General features: G+C 39.2%; 1 protein-coding gene across 1 annotated transcript in view; it reads left to right on the forward strand.

The window, feature by feature from the left end:
- The window catches only part of PPP2R5A (protein phosphatase 2 regulatory subunit B'alpha), an 84451-nt gene that overhangs the window by 43238 nt on the left and 18086 nt on the right, over nucleotides 1-23127 (forward strand). Inside the window, exons 3-8 of the mRNA XM_042445961.1 lie at nucleotides 5640-5741; nucleotides 11471-11563; nucleotides 12680-12810; nucleotides 15906-15965; nucleotides 18456-18564; nucleotides 20503-20556. Of these exons, the coding sequence (XP_042301895.1) occupies nucleotides 5640-5741; nucleotides 11471-11563; nucleotides 12680-12810; nucleotides 15906-15965; nucleotides 18456-18564; nucleotides 20503-20556 (549 nt within the window). The remainder of the gene's footprint in view (nucleotides 1-5639; nucleotides 5742-11470; nucleotides 11564-12679; nucleotides 12811-15905; nucleotides 15966-18455; nucleotides 18565-20502; nucleotides 20557-23127) is intronic.

The following is a 23127-nucleotide window of genomic DNA, read 5'->3' on the forward strand; positions in this document are numbered from 1 at the left end:
CTTCTGTAAGTCTGACCTGCACATGTGCAAAATATCCATTTGTCCATATGATCTTAGATAAAAGATTTTGTAAAAATAACAGCTGAAGTTAGCAATAATAAATGTAAAGTGAGGGTGAGGAAGATGTGATTATGCTATACCTCAGCAGTGAGGTATATTTCAGACAATTATTACCATAAATACAAATTAAATGTTGATTGAAGGGTGATGAGAATGTGAAAGCACTTCATCTTTTTCTCTTAAAATGTCTCAAAACAATGATTTGCCAATCTGAAATGTACAGTTCAGGGAGACTATACTTCTATATTAATGCTTTTTGTGTTGTTAGAAAACTGATCTGGTAGCATTTAAATATATACAATCATTGCATGCTGCTCTCTTATATACAAAACACATTTCCATTGAGACATACTAGACATGACAGGCAGTCAGATCAGTTCCTCCAGCATTCTACTCTAATCTCTGAATTAGTTATCATATTAGTTTATTTTTAGGTTTGAGAAACTGACATTAGTATCTAAAAATATTATGCTACAGTAAATCTGTTAGTCTATGAACTCAGCGTTGAAGATTTGAAATGCAATGAAATATTATAATATTAATGGATGTACTCACCCTGCAAAAATTAATTTGCTTTAAAAAAAAGTAAATAGCCCCTTCAAAAATTAAACAAAAGGAAGTGCTAAACCTTTTATTTTGTACCTGATTTAACAGTAGATAAGTACAAAAAAGTCTATAGTATCTGAGCTGCTCCTGGGTCTGGAAAAGACAAGCCAAATTCCATTCTAAATACAAGAATGTACTTAACACAGTGGGTCCTTCTTATCCGCGGAAGGTTCCATTCCAGACCTACCCCCCACGGATGTAAAAAAAACAACAAGACCTCAAGTTCCACAGTTATGAATGGTGGCACACGCATGCATGGCCATTAATGGCAATGGGGTTTGCTGTCTGTGGATGCTTAAATCCACGGATGACAGGCGAGGACTTGGGGAGTGCTGTACCAAATGACTAGATACTTCATCCAAATATGTTACAATACTTGAAGGCACTCTTCAGTAAGTAAGTAGTGTGAAGAGTTGGTATGCTGGTGACAGCAGTAGTGCTTTATACATTCTGAGATGTTTGATCCCTTGCCCGAATTTTGTGCAAAACCTAGGTATGGGATAGGCAGCCAAGTTTGCTGGAGACTTCCTTATTTTTCTTCTGTTGCATTTTTTCACTGTGATATAAGGCAACAAAACTGCACTGAAAATTCCAGCCCAATCAGTCCATTCAGCTACTAAGCATTGCACCACTAAAGCAGATCATAATGCATGATATTTTCCCATGTTTTATCTTCATATAACTCATCTATTACAATGGATGCTGCAGTCACTGCTTTAAGAATCTGTACCCATTTTTTTTTCAAACAGGTGAATTCTGCTTGACCTTCAGGTGTAAAATTATTCCATATGGTTTGCACACTTCAGTTGCAATGAAATTATTTGCCTTTGTTATATCTCCCCATGCTAACACAAAACTAGCATTATCCCATGTTTTTGGTACATTGAAAGGAGAAAGTGTGGTATCAAAAATACCTAGATTTGTCTATCCAAGACATTAGAAGTAACTTAATTCAGAGCTTCTCAGTTACCTTGTTCAGACATCACATTGAGTAGTTAATTTGGTGATTGGGGATGCACCACAGCTGCTGCTACATTTCCAGTCTGAATTCCAGATGCTTATGATAACATTTAAAGGCCAAAATGGCTTGGGACCTAGCTACTTGAGGGAGTGTGTCTCTCCATATGTGCCTGCCTGAGGAATAAGATCTGCTGGGGTGGAGGAGGCTTGTCCATGTCCCACCAATAAAGGTTAATACATAGTGATAGGACATGGGAGAGGGCCTTCTCAGCCGTGACACCCCAATTGTGGAATGCCCTCCCCTTGGAGGCCCAGTTAGCACCAACATTTATTTCAATTAAATGCTAGGTTATAACTTAGCCATTCATCAAGGTCTTTTGGCTTCATTAAGTCATCCCAAATACTGCTGTACATAGTTTTTAAAAATCAGATCTTTTAAATCTGTTTTTAACTCATGATGATGTTTAATATGTTTTAGCATATTTGAATTATTTTATTGTTTTAAAAAGTATACTTTGTTTTAATGCTATTTATAAACCACACTGAGATCCTTTAATATAGGGCAGGGTATAAATATTCTATAAAAAGTGTCCTGTCCTGGCACTTTACTGTGAGAAGAAAATGTGGTTCTGGAAGCATGTAATGCTTGTTTATCATATATTAGAAGCTAAAGTATGTATATATACATGCACACAGAAACACTGCACCTGAGTCAAGAGAATACTGTAATCTGATAGTCTGACCCTGTGCCGATTGTTGAAGAGAGCTTGCATTGTAGTGTGCTGGATTCCAAACCTTAATCCATGACAGCCTAACCTACCACATCCTTTGATCATTATTCATCACTGTTTCTTCCCTGTAGGCTATTTGCTAAATCTCTGCCCACACAATATGTGAACAGAAGCTTCTCAAATATTCATTCTAGCTAAACTGTGAGATTATGCAGATGTTGTCTGTTGAAATTTTCAAAACTGGAGGGACTGAAATGTGATTTCCAGGGTTCAGTGTTTGGGGTTTTAGACACATGAAACTGGCAAAATGCCATCAGTAATCTATTTTCTGCCCTCTCTGGTGTTTTCTTCCTTGGTTTTTCACTGTTCTAAATTTCTTGATTTGTACATATTTCAATTGCAAAATGTTAGCTATTTATATTGTTGTTGAGTGCCTTTAAATTGTTTCCAATTTACGACAACCGTAGACTGAATCTTTCATGGGGTTTTCTGGGGCTGAGAATGTGTGCTCCACTCAATGTCACCCAATGAGTTTCCATGGCCCAGTGCGGAATTGAACTCTGATCTCCAGAGTCGTAGTCCAACACTCAAACCACTATACTGCCCTGGCTCCAATTAAATTTACATTGAAATGGTCTGAAGGGACCCAGACTTTCCCTAAGGTCTTTAGGCTTGAATGCTTTATATCGTTATCTGAAATATATACCATATATATTTGACTATAAGCTGACCTCATGTATAAATCGAGGGCAGGTTTTGGGGCCAAGATTATGGATTTTGTTATGATCTGTGGCTAAGTCGAGGATAAAACTTAGGGGCATGTAACAAAGGATCTAAAGGACAATGCAAAGGAAAATAATGGCAAAGAACTTAGAAAATTGTGGCAGGCATAGCTGTTTCTGCTTATCCTAAAAGCTGGATAGATGAGAGAGTAGAAGGGATCCATGCTACTTTTTGATGCTCTTCAGGTATCTATGAATGAGTTAAAATACAGTACTTCCATTACCGTGGATAAGTTGACCCAGCTTTTTTGAGTCAATTTTTGACTAAAATTTCTAGACTTATTCATGAGTATATGCGGTACATTTAAATATCTGGCTCTTGTTAACAAGAAACAGCATTTTCCTTAAATGTTTTCTCCTAATATCAGTTGCTACAGATATGAATGTTTTCCTGTTATTTATGCAATATATTTTAGGTGGCAGTATTCTTCCAGTTTGATTCATGATGCTGTTGTTAACATTTAAAGCTCTGTATCATTTTAGATCTCAATACCCTAGAGAGTGCTTCTTCTTATATATGCTTGCCTGAGAATTGTGATCTGTTGGATGGACCTTCCTCTATTTCCCACTGGTGGGTGGCAATATATTGTAGAAGGGCATGGGAGTGGGCCTTCTCAGCTGTGGTACCCCAGTTACAGAATAGCTTCCTCTCAAAAGCCTGAATGGTGCCAATGCTGGTATCATTCCAGCACCTAGTCAAAAGATGGCTTTTTAATTAAACCCATAGTGGTCTAATTGATTTTATGCAATTTGTACATATGCTGCAGGCAACATTGTTCTAAGTTGTTTAAACTGGTTTTAAATTGTCTGGTTTTAATTGATAAATGATTTAACATGTTTCTAATATTTTAAAATTGTTTTTATTTTATTTTTTGCCTTAAAATGGCTTAATTGTACACTTAACTTATTATCTTGTGATATAGGATAGGGCAGAAATACACATAAAATAAATAATCCATCCATTTTGCCCACACAGCAGATAGATCAAAATAATGTGAATGGGCATCATATATCTCTTTGAAATCTAACACAAATTTTGATTTCTTGGCACAGTATACAATTGACAGTCTGTGCAAGACATCAAACCTGTTTTCATTCGCAAAGACAAACATACAGTACAGTGGTCCCTTGTTATCTGCTGGGGTTTGGTTCCAGGATCCCCCATGGATAACAAAATCTGTGGATGCTTAAGTCTCATTAAATATAATGGCATAGTAAAGTGATGTTCCTTATATAAAATGGAAAATCAAGGTTTGCAAATTGGGATTTATACTTTTTTTTAATATTTTCAACCCATTGATACTTGAATCCGTGGCTAAAACATCTGTGGATAAGGAGGCCCAACTGTACTTGGAATATGGCCTATTCAACACCTTATATCTAAGACGGCCAAACATATTAGCTTAAAATAAATTTTAATGAATGCGGATTTATTTCTAACTTTTTTCAAGTCCTTCAACTAAAAAGGTTGGACAAAATAATTTTTTAAAAAAGAGTGATTCTGTTTTAGTGCTGCTAGAACATTACGAGCAAGCAATACACTAATCCTAAGGTATTTAGGACTTCAGAGGTTAGTAGTAACACTTGAATTTAGTTGCAGAAGCTAACTGGTAATAAGTTAACTCAATGAACACTGGGTGCGGTGTTCAGAACAAGTCCCTGGCTCTATTCTGAGTTTTTAGACTATCTTCAAGGATATCCCTTCATATAATGCATTGCATAATAAGGGGGTGGGAGGAGGTTACCAATCCATGAATAACTTTAGCCAGGCTGTCTTGGTCCAGGTCGGATCATAACAGGTATAGTGTCTGCGGCTGATGAAACTGTACACATTTTTGCTTTTTAAAATATTGTCCTTATATTGTAATGGTTTTCTGTAGAGGGATTTATAGATACAATTTTAAAAGATTAAGTTATGTAATTATTTTGCCAGTTCTCTAGTTGATCAAACAAATATGCTGGAGCCTAAATTTTAAAGAAATGCCTTTTCCTAAAAGCTTTTGGATTTTTTTTTTTTAATGTAAAATTCTTGGAAATTCTAAAAATATCTTCATTTGAAGTCCAAAAACCCCATAAGCAGACCTGTAAATTCAGAAGCTTAGTTTGAGAGAGGTTTGAAAAGGATCCTGCCTGAGACCTTGAAGAGTTTCCACTGCCTACATGAGTAGACAGTACTGAGTTAATTTCTTTTTAATTGCACTGAGGTATAAGACCTCGGTTGGTTGATTGTGCTAGTCAGCCTGGATAAATTGAATGGGATTCTTGTTTGTGTTACATATTTCAAACTAACAAGATCATATGACCATAATAAAGATCATTCATTCATTCAAAGTTAGAATGACAAACTGATCCCATTTAAGACAAGATATTTAGTCTACTGTGTTGTATAACTTTTTCAGTAAGTACTTGAAAGGTAATTGAGCAAAGAGAATTTGTGCCTCATATTAGGTAAAAGTAAATTTAATTTAGCTTTTAAAAATATTGTTATGTTCCCCCCTAGATTAGTTTTAATATCTTCAGAACGCTTCCACCCAGTGAAAATCCAGATTTTGATCCAGAAGAAGATGAACCTACGTTAGAAGCTTCCTGGCCTCATATACAGGTATCTTGATTATAAGGTGCTTTTTAAAAAGTGCTGTCTCTGTGTTAATATTCACCCTAGGTGCCAAAGATTTTGAAAATGCAATATATGCCCTTTGGAATCATAGAAGCTACATATATGCTATGCATATTTTTGACTCTTTTTTAAGCTATTGCTTTGCTTTTGCTTCCTTGCAAGCTACCTTCTAATTTCCTGGCAAATCTAACTCTCCTTCTACTCTTTTCTGAGTCGTCTTAAACATTTTGTTGCTTTAGGTACAATTGACCATATTCTCCTATTCACCTCTTCTGTGTCTTAGCATGTACACATGCTATATAAGGGTGAGAAAATTTCTTCAGCAAAGGCCCATCCCTTCTATTAAGGGACCACATTTCCTCTAGGGAAATCATTTGATGCTCACATGCAAGTGGTGGCCAGAGCTTGAACCAGAAGTGGGTAGGGCCAGAATCACCATCCCTTCCTATACAAGCATCAGTTCCATGCTCCTCACCCTTTCCTTCCTTGTTTGCTTTTCCTTATCAGCCCTGTGTCTTTATGGCAATAATGGGGAAGGAATGTTCAGTTACATCAAAAGAAACTCTTTAAGAGCTATATTTAAATAAAGGAGGGCAGTTTTGTAGTGAGTCAACGAATATGGAGATTAAGCACCAAAGAAAGTTTTTTTCTAAAAACATAATTGCACCATGCATATGGTGGACAAAGAGAAGACACTGGTGATGAGGAGACTCCCTGACCCAGATCCAGCCACTGAGCAAATTTCTTCTATCCTCCTTCTGTATTTCACTGCATAGGATCCTACGTCAACCATCAATAACTCTGCTCTAAGCCACATAATGGCTCTTTTCCATGGCTTCAAATTTTATTGAAAGCTATGGTTAACTTTTGATTAATACTGAAGAAGAAAGGGTGGCATGGTTAAAAGGGACATTGACTCTTACCTGTGATATGTCCATTTCCAGTAGATAAGAGCCCCACATCCTGTAGTTTGGGTTATGCTCCTCCCACTCACTCCAGTAGGCAGGAAGTAAAAAAGAGACCTTCTGGTGACCCCACGTGGGTGGAGCTAACCCTAGAAGGCCAGTTGCTACAACAGTCGAATGCTCTAGAAAAAACAAACAATTTATTTGGATATCAAACTATAGAGAATTGGATGGCAACAGAAACAGGCAGTGAGCAATCTAGCTTGCTCCTCATAGGGATGCACTATGTGGATATAACCATCCTTATGCCAGCACCCCTGAGGGTGGGCCAGGATGTGGAGCACTTATCTACTGGAAATGGACATATCACAGGTAAGAGCCAATGTCCCTTTTCCCAGTAGATAAGACACCCACATCCTGTAGTTTGGGATTTACCAACGCCTATCTAACAGGTTGGGCAGTTCTGGCCCTTCAGAAACATAGGTTTGAGTACCCGCTGCAAGACCCTGCTGTCAACAGCATCCTCAGCCGAGCCAAGCTGTCAAACTAGCGATGTCTAACAAGTGTGTATGGTGGCTTGTAAGTAGCCACCCTGATGGTCTTTGCTATAGGACCTATGATGACTAGAGGTGTTCATGCACCTGTAGTCTTTGGCATGGGTGACTTGGTTTCTGGTGGTAACCTCTCAAGGATTCATGGCAGGTAGTAATGCCAGGCCTGGCCCACCTGTTAGGCATGGAGACTGATGCCTTCTTGCCCATAGAACAGAGCTAAAAGGAAACAAAGGGGGGTGTCAGAGGAACGAAAGCTGTTTCTCCTCTATGGGTGGCTTGGTCTCCAGCATGGTGTATGTTTTAAATTCTTTTCAATGTCTGGGAGAATGAAGGAGAAGGCTGGGGGGATATGATTCTGACCTCTGAGGAGGTTAGAACTCACCCTATGGGTGGGGTCTGGGTCTGGCTGAATTGCCATGGAGTCAGTTGTAATAACATTGAGCTGCTAGTGTGATAGCAGGACCCCAGGCTCAGACCCCCCCCAATGTGCCAAAGGGGTTGAATCAGGAGGGACCCCAACCAGGCAAGTGGTTTAGATAAAATCTCCCTTAGGCACTAAGACACTCATCACCCTCAGGACCATGTATAAATCCCAGAAGAGAAATGGCGTTGTGTAGGCAAGGCAAGCAACAAGTCACCTGAGGAGTGACCATGGAGATGGGATGCCATCCCATCCTGGCCCCTTGACTGTGTCACAGCAATGAGGTTATAAGTGAAGTCTGTTTATGGCTGTGGTGGCCTAAGGCCCCCGCCCATGTCCTCCTGGAAGAATTTCAATAAGGAGAAGACTGCGAGTTTCAGGGAGTCCTGAAGTACATCCATGCTAACCAATGTGTTATAGAACAGTGTTTCCCAGGCTATCTGGTCTGAGGAAAGAGCAATTGTTTATATTGTTTTATGAGAGTCTAAGAGGAGAAGCAGGTCTGGCAAGGGACTGCCACTTCAACTAGTATTGCTATAGAGAGATGGATAGGGATCAGGCTCACCCTGAGACTGGCAGGAATGTTAGGCATAGGTGCCCTTTGTTTCATGGCCCAATCCTATATTCCCCTTACTCAGTCTAGGGAAAAACACAAGCTAGTGATCCCAATGGGGAGAAGAAGGATTGCCAGTTAAACCTCCAGTGTTTTAACTTGCCTAAAATTTGGATTATGGTGGATTATGTGACCAATCAAAATAGAACCTGATCCAGTGTAGACCTATGCCAGCTTCCAACCTATCACTGATCACCTTGTCAACTGGTTATAGCAATGAAGGTGATATTAAGGTGATTTAACTTGTAGCAATGAAGACATACCACTCTGAAAGAGGAATGTTAATGTCTGACCACCAACTAATATTTCACAACAATGTTCAGTTCTTTACTGGAACATCTGTGCACCTGTGCAAAATAAGACAATTCCATGGTTAGGCACTGGAGACACTGGATTAACCTTTATCTCGCAGACATTGGTGAGTCCATGCAGAAGCATGGATGCACTCTGTGCTAACAGGGCCTGCAGTCAGAATTAAGTCTGATTTCATCTGAGGAAGAACTTGTCTAGAGACGTTTAAAAAAATCATCCAACTCTATGTAGGAGACTATCATTAACCTATAGGAAGGCTGAGGGGTCTCCAGGCTGAATGAACTGCTGATTAAGGAGTCATGAAATGGTAACAGAGGACTTGGCAAGGATAACCCTCTGGTATCTTATTTCAAAGAGAGAATTTTTTCCATGAAAAGATCTGTCAAAGGAAAACAAACCTAAATTTTTAAACAGTACAGTGGATCCTCGATATCCACTGGAGTTGGTTTCAGGACTTTGCATGGATACCAAATTCATGGAAGCACAATTGGGGGTGAAGGGATGTCTCTTCCTCATATTTTCTACAAGTCCCCCCCTTTTTTTTTTTTTGAGGAGGGGATGCAGGAGGATTTGTATCCATGTGCTCTCTCAGAAAATCCTAGAATCTTAGAGTTGGAAAGAGACCCCAAGGGCCATCCAGTCAAACCCCATTATGCCATGCAGGAACTCTTAGTCAAGTATATCCAACAGATGGCCCTCCAGCCTCTGTTTAGAAGTGGGTGGAAGAGGCCATGCTCCCTCTGGTGAGGGCATAAACCATTTTGTGCTTTTTTGTGGGATGCTCTGTGACCAAAAAAAGACTATTTTAGAGTTGGAAGTTTCAGCTCCTGCTGGGCCCAGTCCAGCTTCCTTTACAGCCATGCAGCTGTACAATGTAGAGGAGGAGTCCTCTGCCTCCTTACATACCATCTCATAAGAATTGAAAGGGAATGTGTAGGAGCCCTGGCAACACCACCATGTGTTTCTCAGGCTGCAATAGGATCTCCCACACCTGTTGAGGTCCTGGGTGCCATTGGGGCCAGAGATGGGAAGGAAGGGGGAGACCAAGAGTTTATCCCCCCATCTGACCTCCTGGTAGAGTCCCAAACCTTATGCTAGGCATAGTGCCTGCAATGGCAATGGCAGAGGCCTCCTGGCAATACCTGCCCTGAGCGAGGACATTAGATCTGGCAAAGGTTCTTTGGTGGCTGGAGAGAGAGGGCCCCTGGTACTCATCCCTTCTCCTATGTCTTCTGGCTGGCTTGCCTCTCTGACCTTGGCCCTGTTTCAGGCTGGGCAGAGGTGATGCAGAGAAACTCTTTGCCATGGCTTTTGGCTGGCCTGTCCTCTGAACCCAGGCCCTAAATGGGCTGGGCAGAGATGCTGAGAAGGGAAGTTTCCATAACTTCTGGCCAGTTTCCTAACTGATCTCTGGCCCTAAACAGGCTGGGAAAAGGTGATGTGGAGAAACAGAGACATGGAGGTAGGGTTGCCATAACTGTCAACCTCCAAACTGGGGCAAATGTAGGACAAAATTCAGACCCAAATGTAGGACTTTTTTTTAATGGAGGACACAGGAAAAATTTAATACTTTTAAAAAGCATTAATATAAATGCATGTTTCTTAAGCATGCTCAAAATGGAGGACATTTTGGCATTATTCCTAGACAGATGGATGAACTCCTCCTGCTTAGCCCTGCACACGGCCATGCGAGAGTGCGCAGGGCAAGTGGAAGTGCCGGTGGGCAGCGAGCCGGCAAAGGCTGTGTTGCTGCCGCAGCGACAGCCACATGCAACAGCCATAAGAGCAGTCACGCGCCTCGGCCAAAGGAGTGGCCGCACGCAACAGCCGCCGCCGCCGCAGTGGCAGCCTACCCAACCTGGGGCAAACCTGGGTCAATGAAGAAACCGGGATGGGACCTCCCCACCCGGCTGAAAAGCGGGAATGTCCCACCCCCAGGCAGGATATAGCAACCCTACATGGAGGGGATACCCCTCACCATCTGTTCCCACGGCTCCCATGTGCTGCAAAGCTGTTTGTAGAAATCCCTTGTGCTCCCACCATGAAAGAGGGCAGCCTTGGAGGAGAGGGAGAGTCATTGGCAAAGCCAAGACCTTTCTCCAATCCTGGGAGCCCTTGGCATATTAAATCTTTCTTCATGCTTCCAAGGCAGCAAGAGAAACGAAGAGAAGGAATAGGACTGGAGTGGCTGTAGTGAAGAAATTGCAGAGCAACAGCAAACACATCCTCCTGGAGTAATAGATGGAACAAGACTGGCTTTCTAGGGTTAGCTCCACCCATGTGGGGTCACCAGAAGATCTCTCTTTTTTTTAATTTCCTGCCTATTGGAGTGAGTGGGAGGAGCATAGCCCAAACTACAGGATGTGGGGCAAAAGCTCAAGAACATGTTTGATTTGGTTTGGTAATCTGGAAAACATTCTGCCTTCAACCATACTTGAGAGAGGTTTTTTGGGCCAAATGAGGCTCCATCCACACTGCAGAAATAGAATCATAAAATCATAGAGTTGGAAGAGAAATAATTCAGTTTGACACTACTTTAACTGCCATGGCTCAATGCTATGTGGCACCAGTGCTGTCTGACAGAGAATGATAAATGTCTCACAAAACTACAGTTCCCTGAATCCCATAGCATTGAGCCACAGCAGTTAAAGTGGTATCAAACTGGATTATTTCTGCAGTGCAGATGCATCCTGAGTGATAACTATGGAGAAACAGTACAAGAAGTGGCCTCTTGAAGGAATGAACAATTTTAAATTTAATTAGCTAGTACCAGCATATTAGATTTTGCAAGGAACTCATTTCTTTATTCTAGCATGCCTTATATGTAGTTAGTTCTTTACTAAAAAAATTGGAATCTGCAGCATATGACAGTGTATTGTTTAAACATGTTTTTTCTTACTCTTTCATAGCTGGTGTATGAATTTTTACTAAGATTTTTAGAGAGCCCTGATTTCCAGCCTAGCATTGCAAAGCGTTATATTGACCAGAAATTTGTACAACAGGTAAATTATTTATCTAAATATATAACATTTTACTGGTTTTTGCTAAAGATAATATCTTGCATCGTAAGTATCCCTTCTGTGGGTGGAAGGGAAAATTGTTTCGTTGGTGGGTATTCAGGCCCCAAGAAGCATCCACTGGGGGAAGAAGCAAGAAAGCTTCTCAAACTCTTGATAGTAGTTTGTTCCAAAGCATATCCTCAGAACATCTGGAGTAAATTTTGGAGTGGAGAAAATTGGTGACTACCTCTCCACTATCTTGTACCAGCACTAGTGTCCTGGGAGTGGGATAGAGTTCCACTCATGAGAACTTAGGATGCAAGCTACTTGATATTGTGTAGAGAGAGAAACTAAACTGTGTGACTGCAAACTACAGAAACATTGCCATTCTTATCTTGTTTCAGAGTGTGTTACACAAGTCTGTCACACTGAATAGTGTGATTTTTAAATTCTTTATTACTGCTAAGCCCTTCCTCTGGTGCCATTTGCTTATGCAACTTACAGTTTTTGTTCCTGGATTGAGGTCATTATTTTCAGGGGCTTAAGTAGGCTTATATGTGTGTAAATGTAATTTGTCTTCACATATCAAAATAGATCATGAATTAACAGGGTCTTATAGCACCTGAAAGCTTAACAAATTGTCTTTGGCATAAGTTTAATGGACTGCATCCCACTTCATTAGATTGAACCATCGGTGGCCTACAGTCTATGAAAGTTTATGCCAAACAGTGTGTTTGGTTTTAAGGTGCCCAGGTACTCTTTTTTTGTTGTAAGAGATTAATAGGGTTACATTCCCCTCCCCAAAATGTGAAATTATTATATTACAATAATGCTGTTGCTTTTCTGTTTCTGTATAACACAGTATGCAGTAGCAGAAAAATGTCACATGGTGGTTTGTTTGGTCTTAATAAAGGCATGACCTTACTGTATATTTTTATTATCATAATTTTTTTGATGGCCCAGCTTTTAAAGGGGTTTGAGAGCTCCTCACTCATGATGTGTGCATAAAATGAATGTTTTTGTTATATTCAGTTACAATGGAGCAGTTGGGAGGGAATTAAGGCAGTGTTGTTTTCTATTTACTGGACGCTGAAGTAATAAGCAATACTTTATTAATAGTTGTTGGAGCTTTTTGATAGTGAAGATCCACGAGAGCGCGACTTCCTAAAAACAGTGCTTCATCGAATTTATGGCAAATTCCTTGGACTAAGAGCATTCATCAGAAAACAAATCAACAATATTTTTCTCAGGTATAAATATATAGCTCTTTATCAAATTTTCAGTTAATTTTGCAAATATACTATTTTTCCAGAACCATTAGTTTATCATTTTTTACTAATGTACACATCCCTTTAAAAATTCATTCACATATCCTTAGAAGGAATGCATATAAAAATTTCAATACTTTCAACAGTCTTTTTGTTGAAAGTATTGAGAAAATTCTGTAAGTTCTTTCTGCCTTCCCTAGTAAACATGTGCAGCCCACCTGCTTTACTTTTCTGTGCACAATTAACTTCCATTAAAGTGCCACTTACTTCCAAGAAAGTATGCATATGAACAGGGGTTGATGTTGTTGTTGTTATGTGCCTTTAAGTCATTTCCAACTTATGGCAACCCTATCACAGGATTTTCTTGGCATCTTTCTTTAGAGGGGGTTTGCCATTACCAGCCTCTGAGGCTGAGAGAGTGTGGCTTGCCCAAGGTTACTCATTGAATTTCCATGACCAAGCTGGGATTTGAACCCAGATCTCCAGAGTCATAGTCCAGCAGTCAAATCGCTACACCACATTGACTCCATAGGAACAGAGTAACGTGTGAATAAACTGTACCCCACTTCAGGTGGGAATCATGCTGCCCTCTGGATGTTGTTGTTCAACTACAGATCCCTGTCTTCCTCATCATTGGCAATGCTGGCTAAGATTGCTGGGAGTTTCAGCCCTGTATCTGGAGGGTCACATGATTCCCATCCTTTTTGGTGTGAATTGCACTCTTTACAGATACAAAGGGCAAACTGGCTTTCTACATTCTAGCCCCAGGGTATGCAGGCATAAAGGTATGAAGTACAGTACCTTGATAATTGCAGATGGTGTTTCCAGATGGAAAATACTTTGTGATTTTTTTTTAGCAAAATGCTAGGAGTGATGGGAAAATATGGCAGAGTTAAAAATGGAAATCATCTGGCTCCCTCTTTCTCCTGATTTTGTTTAGGGACTAACTGCACTGTAAAAGCTTCATTTGGAACTATCTTCAGTCTCAGAAACAAAAGATTGTATATACTGAAGGCATGTACAGCATACAGCAGTGGTTATTTATAAAACAGAGCAGGACTCAGGAGGCTTTAGATATGAAACTGAAAGTAACCTCTCCTTTGGCCTTGTCAAGTGAATATCACCCAATGGGTTTTGAAGGGGAAACAATAAGTTGTCAGTCAGTGCTAGTCACGTGGGAGAATTGTGTTTTACTTATAAGTCCAATGAAGTTGTAACTTTTAGGCCATAAACATGCTTCAATATAGGGATTCTCTACAAGTTGCCAGGGTAGGTCTATGCAAATAATAGACCTAGTTATTAATTATCCTTTTGGATAATATAGGATAAAATAAACAGAAATCATCTAACATAAGCGATCTCCCAAAATTTGCACACACCCCCCCCCAGTTTTTTAAAAATGCCATAATTTTCAGGCAGTTTTTCCCCTGAACAAAATATGCAGAGAGCCCCCAAATATGCAAACATTTCTCCAGCCTGACACAGAAAGCCCTCTAAAATCCCCCAGCACCCTCAAATACCTGAATTTTAATTAGTTTTAATTAGACTCTTGAAGAAGGCAACAGAAAGTGATGCAATGTTACTTCCAGTCACCATTTTGGGAAGGCTCAAGATAGAGATATTTGGGAGCTCTTGGGGAAGGTGCAGCCCAAGAAGAGTTTAGAGTAAAATATTGACGACTATTACAAAAATGGCCAGTTCATCAAAGAATTGCTATTGGTATGGCTTTATGAAGAAGAATGCATTTTTAAAAGGCTAGGTGGTAGTAGTACTTAAGCATGTAAAATAGGCTGGAAGGAAAATTAGATCATTTTGAACCCTTTCAATTGCACAGACTTACAGTGTGTTTTGCTATGTTAGTAAAGCTTTATATTATTTTGTGTGTTTTCTTCATGATTTTATTCCTCATACACTTGGATGAGATATTTTTGTCCCCCAGAGTCACATTTGTTACATAACTCACACAGAGCTAGACTTATAAGGTATACATTTTATGGCATCGTCATCTGTAAAGTTGTAAAAACCTCCCCCAAGCTGCATCTGTTTTCATCTGCATTTTGCTCTTTTTAAAACAGAAAACAAAAGATTGGGATAAAGATTTTTCCAACACATCAACTGCATTTTTGCTGGGCACGTTTTTTGCAAGCAAGGAAGGTTAATAGCTACTCAGAACAAGAATTTTACTTAATATGAACATATGTTCTCTGGCTCTTGGTGTTTGGATATTGTGGAATGCCCATCGTTTTGTAAAGCATTTCAGTGGCCACAAGACATTTTTATGTCCTGCAATATACTGAAATTCTTATTGGAGTCAGAAAATACCCCAGATTAAGGCTCTGAAGTTTTTCTTACATGTCTGAACAAGAGTTAAAAACAAATGGAGTAGCTCCCTACTCATTAAAGTTCTAGAAAGAACCTATATGCAAATGAGAAACGTTTTTCATGAGAACTAAATGACATTTTTTTGATGGTGGCATGCACCAAAATCTGATGTCTAGTTCAATATGACCTTTACACACAATTAATAGTTGACCTACCTACCTGTAGAGCTAGGGCAGTGTTGTACAATATAGTAAATGGTTTCATTTATTTATTTTTAAAATATATGTGGTGCAACTTATCTGTTGCAGCATGGTTTGCATCTTTACTAAGGCTTTCTTAGCACACTCCTCTAGTTATAGTCGGCCCTCCTTATCCACAGATTTTTTTATCCATTAATTCAAGCATCCATGGCCTGAAAATATTTTTAAAAAAGTATAAATTCCAAAGAGCAAACCTTGATTTTGCCATCTTATAGAGGGAACACCATTTTGCTATGCCATTATATTTATTGAGATTTGGGCATCCACGGATTTTGTTATCCACGGGAGATCCTGCAACCAAACTCCAGCGGATAACAAGGATCCAGTGTAATACCTCAGTGCCTAATGCCTGGCATACGTCTGGGGTGCATATTCAATTTCAAGTTTAGGACAAAATGCATTCAAAATAAAAAGCTGTCAGATGCAATGTTTTTGTATTATTTTTTTCCATGTTTCTGTTTTGTTCTTATATTGATTGAGAATATGTTCAAACAGGTTTATATATGAAACAGAACATTTCAATGGTGTTGCTGAACTCCTTGAGATACTAGGAAGGTAAGTTTATTCTTTCATTACTTAGGCAATCAAATAGTCATCCATCTGTGGTTTGCGCCCCCAGTTTCTTTGCTGGCACAAAGCATAAAACTATTTGGGATTGTATTCAAAAGACATGATGGACTCTGTTTCATTTTGTCCCTTGAGTGAGAAACTACTGGTTCCATTAATTTAGGTAGGGAATCTGATTTTAATAGTAAATGAGGGCATGCTGGTGGTGAATACAGAGCATCATTTCTGGCTCCTTCCATCAATAGCATATCTCCCTAGATCTTTTCTCTTTAGCCGTGTTCTAACACGAGATATAACTTCAAATTAGAGAAAATGCTTGGAGATGACATAAGGGGAATAAACAGAAAACGTGAGAGGTGCTCATTACTCATTACTAGTGTTTCCCTTTTACTGTTAAGAATTGGACCCTTTCTATGTGGCTGTGGCATTTCAAGCCCTTTGGCATGCTGCCATTATCTTATCTGGCTTAACCCTGAATGTTGCACTTTTCTTCCTCTTGCTAGCTTTAATATGTCGGGCATTCACATATTGTTCCAGAGAGTGGCTTCAGGTTCATCCCTTAATGACCACACTGTGCTGCTGAGTTTCAAATCTGTTTCCAAGTGGCCTCTCAAACTAAGTTTTTCAAAATATTATGTTATGTTGTACTTCTGGGATGACTAATGGAACATAAGTTGGCTAAGCATATATTCTATAATGCCTGTCTGTCTTTCCTCAAACCAGTTCTTAATAATTGAATTAACAGTTGCATGACTTTTGATGTACCAGCAGTTCACAGAAACACCAGTCTTTCACATTCAAATCTGTCTCAGCTATAGCAGAGTATTTCTTTTCAAGAGTATTCACAAAGAGGCAACATTATGGTCAGTAAACTGGAGCAGTCTGAATTTAGCATTGAACTTAAAACCTTTCTTCAAAATATTAAAGATTATTAAATATTAAATTCACTATGAATTCCCTATATGGGGAACTCTTCTGTTAAAGTAGAAACATGCAGGGTTATATCCAGCATTGCTTACCCATTGCTACAGTGGTTTTTCCCTCTCCCTAAAGCCCACTAAGTTTCTCCTCAATCTTCTTTGCCTGTAGGAACCTTGAGACAAATTGATAGTGTGTGTGTGTGTGGGGGGGGGGGGGTGTAGGGGAAGTTAAGAAAGGAAAAGTCTTGTTGAAGTCTGTTTATGTAATATTGGTGCTAGTTTACAAACTGTGAGCAAACAGTTCCATTTAATCATCCATGCACCTGTTTTATTATAGCTCAGTGCAATATGTATATGCCATAAAAGAGAAATGTAATCATTGGTATGTAGTTGGGTCCCCCCCCCCTTGTACCAAATAGGGACATGTTGGCTTAGTGGTTAAGATGCCAATTCTGATGATCATACGGTCAGAAGGTTGGAAGTTCTAGGCCCAAGTGCCACATGATGAGGTGAGCTTCTGTCACTAGTCCCAGCTCCTCCCAACCTAGCAGTTTGAAAGCATGCAAATGCAAGTAGATAAATAGGTACCACTGTGGTGGGAAGGTAACGGCATTCAGTGCAGTCATGCTGGCCACATGGCCACTGGAGTAGTCCTCGGACAATGCTGGTTCTTCAGCTTAGTAATGGAGATGAGCACTGCCTCCTACAGTTGGCTCAAGAACACCCCTACACTGCCCCCTACATTCATGTCAAGGGAAACCTTTACCTTTACACCAAATGTAATGGAATCTGTGTGCCTGTTATAGAAAATTATTAAAAGTAGCCTGGAAATGTTGTTCAGAACCTGGGAATGTTAGTTTTTTAAAAAGCACACGTTAGTGAATGTTGTTTTCTGATAATTGTATGCATTGCATAATATTATTCATTTGTAATATGCTAACTTTTAAATTGAATTTGAACATAAAAATACTTTTTAAAATACAAAAATGCCTGATAATGCTCCTAAATCACCACAAAAGGAGTGCTTCCCAGTCATCTATTATTCATTATGCAAAAAACCCTAACATTTACCCCATTCATGGTAAAATGCTTAAAAATAAAAATTTTAAAAATCCTCTTGTTACTAAATTGATGGCAATGATAGATTTGTTAATGATAATGATGTTACCTTTAATATATTACTTCCATCTTCTGTCTGGAATTGATACAAAATTGACTACATTAAATCTGCCCTTTTTCTTGGCTGACAGCATGCACAGCTGATTGCTAAGATGGGGAAGCAAACCTTACAAGCAGTGCCTGGGCTTTCCTGCTCCATTGTTATAATATTCAGAAGCAGGTTAAAATGCAACAGATCCTCACAGCTAATGGGGGGTTATGCCCAGAACTTGTAGCAAGCTCATGTTTATGGACTACTACAGCCAGATCTCACAAAATCTGTCCAAAGAAATTTGCAGTTTAATGCATTGATAGACCAATCCTGTGGTAAACTTACATTACTTTTTAAATTTAGTATTATACAGTAATAGTTTGCTTTGTGTGATTTTGTTTTTTCCAGTATTATCAATGGTTTTGCATTGCCACTGAAAGCAGAACATAAACAGTTTCTTATGAAGGTTCTTATTCCTATGCATACTGCAAAGGGATTAGCTTTATTTCATGCACAGGTATGTTTGTCTGAGAAAATCACCTTTTGTAATTGCAGAAATACTGCCTTCTAAGGTTTGACTAGAATATTCAGAAATTTGATTGTATGCCTTTGATTCTCATGACAAAAGTCAGCCCATTTCAGTTTAAAGTTTATGTATATTTTTAAAATATATCAGACAGTAGAACTACTGTTGACCAAAGAAAATACTGTATCAAAGTGTGCCTGATCAGTTAGTTATCTTCATAGGTAATTGATCTGTTATCTGAATGTACAATGAATGTTTAAAATAAATGCATGAGAGAGGAGACTGTCACATGTGGGAAAATCAGGGGATTAAAAAGGCATTTTCCCGGGAAAGTCATGCAGTCGCGGCAAAGATTTTCACACACTTTTCCCATGAAGAACCAGAAATGCTCCAGCAACAAACAATTCATGGGAAATCCCATGAATGGTGTGCGGCTGGAGTATTCCTGGTTCTTCCCGGGATAAGTCCTCTTAGATCGTGACATCGTCTGAAAATTTTCGCTGCGGTCACATGACTTTCTCATAAAATGCCTATTTAATCCCCTGATTTTCCCTGTGTGATAGTCTCCAGAGATATGGCTTTAAATGCCTCATTAACAATAGTGCATATGGACAAATATTTCTTATGGCCACCCTCAGATTCTTCTCCATGCTTCAGAAACAGGCCAACTACATAATGAAGGTTCATTTTATGAACTTTTATACTATAAAAATAGGTTTTTTGCAGTGCTAAAAATGGGGAAATGGGAACTACTATTTCCATATGCGATGAAATGCCTGCTTATATGGGGAGTAAAGTTATTAAAAATAATTGAGTAAATTTGGTTAGTAGGAAATAGCAGAGAATTCTTTAGCTTCATTTTAACCATTTTAAAAGATACATTTCAAGTAAAACATTAATGTGGTAACAAATTCACATGCTGACTAGATAGCAGGATCATGTCCATAGAATGTCTTTGGCTGTTATTCTTCCTTCCCATGGAAAAACATTGGGTGGGCTGGGTGCAAAAATTGCGTTGGTTTCCCTCTGACCCTGAACAGAGGAGACATTAACAAACAAAAGTAAGAGAGCCTCACTTTATTGGTATGTGGGATATCCATCCTGACTATATGAGAGAAAGCTATTCTTTAGATCAGGGGTGGGCAATGAGGGCCATGGACTACATGTGATCTCCAGAGCCCTTGGGGGCCATTTTTTTACAAAACATTTTTTGGGTCTAAAATGACCTCTAGGAGATGTGAAGGTCATTTCCACCATATTTGGAAGCCCCTCAGAGATCAGAAAAACATTTTGAGATTTCCCCCCAAAAAACATCTGCCCCAAAAATGTTCTCTAGAAGGCATGGGAAGCTTCTTGGCCACATTTCTAGGAGGCCCTAGAGGAACCCTTTTTGAAAAAGGAAATGAACAGAAAGTGACTTTTGCATACTTCCTGTTGTTAAAAGGGGCTTCTCCTGTGTCTAATATGGCCTAGGAAGACCCAAAACATAGTGAAAATGTCCTCTATGCCCTCCCTTAGTGGAGGACAAAGTTTTAATTTTATTTCTAGAGGTCAGAGCATTGGGGGATGTAGCCCTTCAAGGTCTTTCCAGGGAACAAATGCAAAACCTTAGCCTTTCACAGTCGGCCACCCCCTGCTTTAGTTGGATACTTTCTGGATCAGTTTTCTCTCTTTCAAGTAATGAGAGAGAAACAACAAACATGAGATCTGAATTTGAATCTAGGTCTCTCGGGTCATAATACACTGGGAGACCTAGATTAATAATACATAATTCACAGACATAATACACAAATTTCTGTCCGTGGATTTAATAATAAAGTGCTTGAACCACATAGTATTCAATATGTTTAATTGCCTTTTGAAAACAAGAGAATGCAAGCAATGTTATTGTTAATCAGCAAACTCATTAAAACCATCCATGTGTTTTAGCTGGCCTATTGTGTTGTACAGTTCCTGGAAAAAGATATGACATTAACAGAGCCGGTAAGTGCAGCTTGGTCCATTTTGGACTTTTTTTGTATTTTTACACTGGTTAACACATTTTAATATGAACATACATTCAGTTTGGTGTTGATGGCTATTCCAGAGCCAAGAATGATATCTGAGATTTTGAGTCAATTAGTTACTGCAGTCACATTTTCCACCAAGAGCCCATAATTCATATGGGGCCCAGATGAAACATAGTGTCTATATGGAATGCACTGGACTGGAATCACAAAAGTGCAGTTTATTCAGGCCTGTCACTGGCTAGAAGCCCAAAACTGATCGAAAGAGGTGTAGCTTCTTCCCTATTCAGTTTCTGAATCTCCTATGTAGAGAGATGTTGTAGCACCTTTGAGACTAACTGAAAGTAAGAAGTTGGCAGCATGAGCTTTCGTAGACTTCAGTCTACTCCTTCAGACTGACGTCTATCATGCTGCCAACTTCTTTCTTTTAGTTAGTCTCAAAGGTGCTACAGGATCTCTCTACATACTGATTCTACGGACTAACACAGCGATATTTTTCTATTCTGAATCTCCTAGTGTTTCTGCTATCATCAGTATTTTATGCAGTAAAATTACATGAGATCAAGCTGTTGGTCTCACTGAAGTTGCAGGGATGAACATAGGTTCACATGGTCAAAAGATTTTTGTGTTGCTATGTATTGAATATTGCAATGTATATATTGTGGGGTTTTTTCTTCTTCTGTGACACTATACCTAGATAGCTTACATATGTGCACCAAGAGTTCTTGTTTTAGGAATCACTCCAGGGGCTTAACCACCCTGATCCAGCCTTGATAGTGCATGTGCTGTGTTGGAAGATGCTTGCCTACTGTGCATGGTGAATTGTGGCCTGAATTAATCACAAGCATCTTCATTTGCTTGACTTGAACTGATTTGCCTACATAGCAAGCAAACTTTGCATTATTCTTTCTAAAGTGTTCTAACATTGTTATACAGATGCCACTTAAATCTGCCCTCAACCTTTTCATCTCTCATTTTCACAGTGAAGCTGTTTATCTAATATCGGTATTTCTGAATAAGATGTATTGACAAATTGAGTTCAAATCCATTCAAAATGTGATTATTCTTTAGAATCCAGATAGTTTGAGGAATTGGTATAGAGTAAGGATTCAGGTGAGAATAGCATCAACTTCAGAAAGATGGGTCTAGCATAAATGTAGTAGAGGTTTTCAGCCACTTTATAGTACATCTTTAGGAACATGGTTGTATAACTTCCAGGCGCATGTATAATGGATGTGCACACTACTTGTGTGAGACTACAGTGGAAGCTGCAGCTCCTGGCAGATGGGCTGAAATGTCCATGCCATCAAACTTAGCTTTTCTCTGTGTTATTATTGTTGCAAAGAAAAGCTTTGAAAACCATTTGTCTTTATAAAAGGTATGCTCATGCATGCTTATTCTGTAAGTCCATTATGTTTAGTAGGGCTTAGTCCTAGATAAGTCTACATAGATTTGCAGTTTGCAGATCTATCTTGTATCAGGTATTGGTTCTTGTTTTTCCCCAGTGCTTAAAAGCAAAACTTCATTTTATGGCAGCAGTCTTGTTTTTTGTATAGATCTGGCCCATTCATATTCAGGGGGACCTTTTACATAAAAATTTGGCATTTGTTGGTATTACTTTAAAAATGGCATCTTATCCCTTGGCTTTCTTTTTGTCCTGGGTACATTTTCCCCCGGACCAGCTTCAATGCAGGATGTTATCTGCAGAGGAAGAAAAGTGTCTGAAGCAGTGGAGTGTAGGGAGGTAAGGTGGAAAAGATCTCAGTTCCCTTCACTCACACACAAGTTGAAGGTAAAATCAAGATACCCTTACACTTTGCTATATATATGAATATGGCAGAAGTACAAATAAACACACATAGCTGTCACTGTCATGCCTAGTTTTACCCTACATTTCTCTGACTGCCAGCATAACTCAGTGTACACTTTTCAGACTTAATAGCTTTATTCAGTTGTAAGAACTGTTGTGGAATCTTCTAGATTTAAAATATTTCACTCTGGCTTTTTGGCAGGAAATATTAGATAGGTTTAACTATCCAGGACCTATGGCAAGCTGCCTCAGGTTGAACATGATATTAGCAGAGCTGACAAGCCAATTTTGTTTTCTGACCCACAAAGCATTGTGGTCTTAAATCTTCAGAAGGCTTTTATTTTATTTTTTTAATCCTGAGCAAAACTAATTAAGGGAGGTCTTGATGTTCCACTCAACTTGGAGCAATGTAGTGAAGGATAGCTGAGCAAGTACCATGCTTTTTTTTTTGTTTGCGCACATTCGAATTTGCAGCTATACATGTGTGCTTGACCGATATGGGAATTTTGGAACATGCATTGGAAATTATGCTTTAGACTTCATCAAGAGAGACAGACATTAAGTTTGGAACTTTCTGTTGTACCATAGAAGTTTATAGAAACCATACTCTAGCACTTGACTGGTAGACTGTTCTTATTGATTGAGAACTTAAGAATGGTGAATCGTAACTACCTGCTTCCAAACAAGGAGCAGGAATTTCAATGCTGCTGCTGCTACTGCTCCTGATGCTGCTACTAC

This window comes from Sceloporus undulatus, chromosome 1 (genome assembly GCF_019175285.1).
Source record: "Sceloporus undulatus isolate JIND9_A2432 ecotype Alabama chromosome 1, SceUnd_v1.1, whole genome shotgun sequence".
Taxonomy (NCBI): Eukaryota; Metazoa; Chordata; class Lepidosauria; order Squamata; family Phrynosomatidae; genus Sceloporus; species Sceloporus undulatus.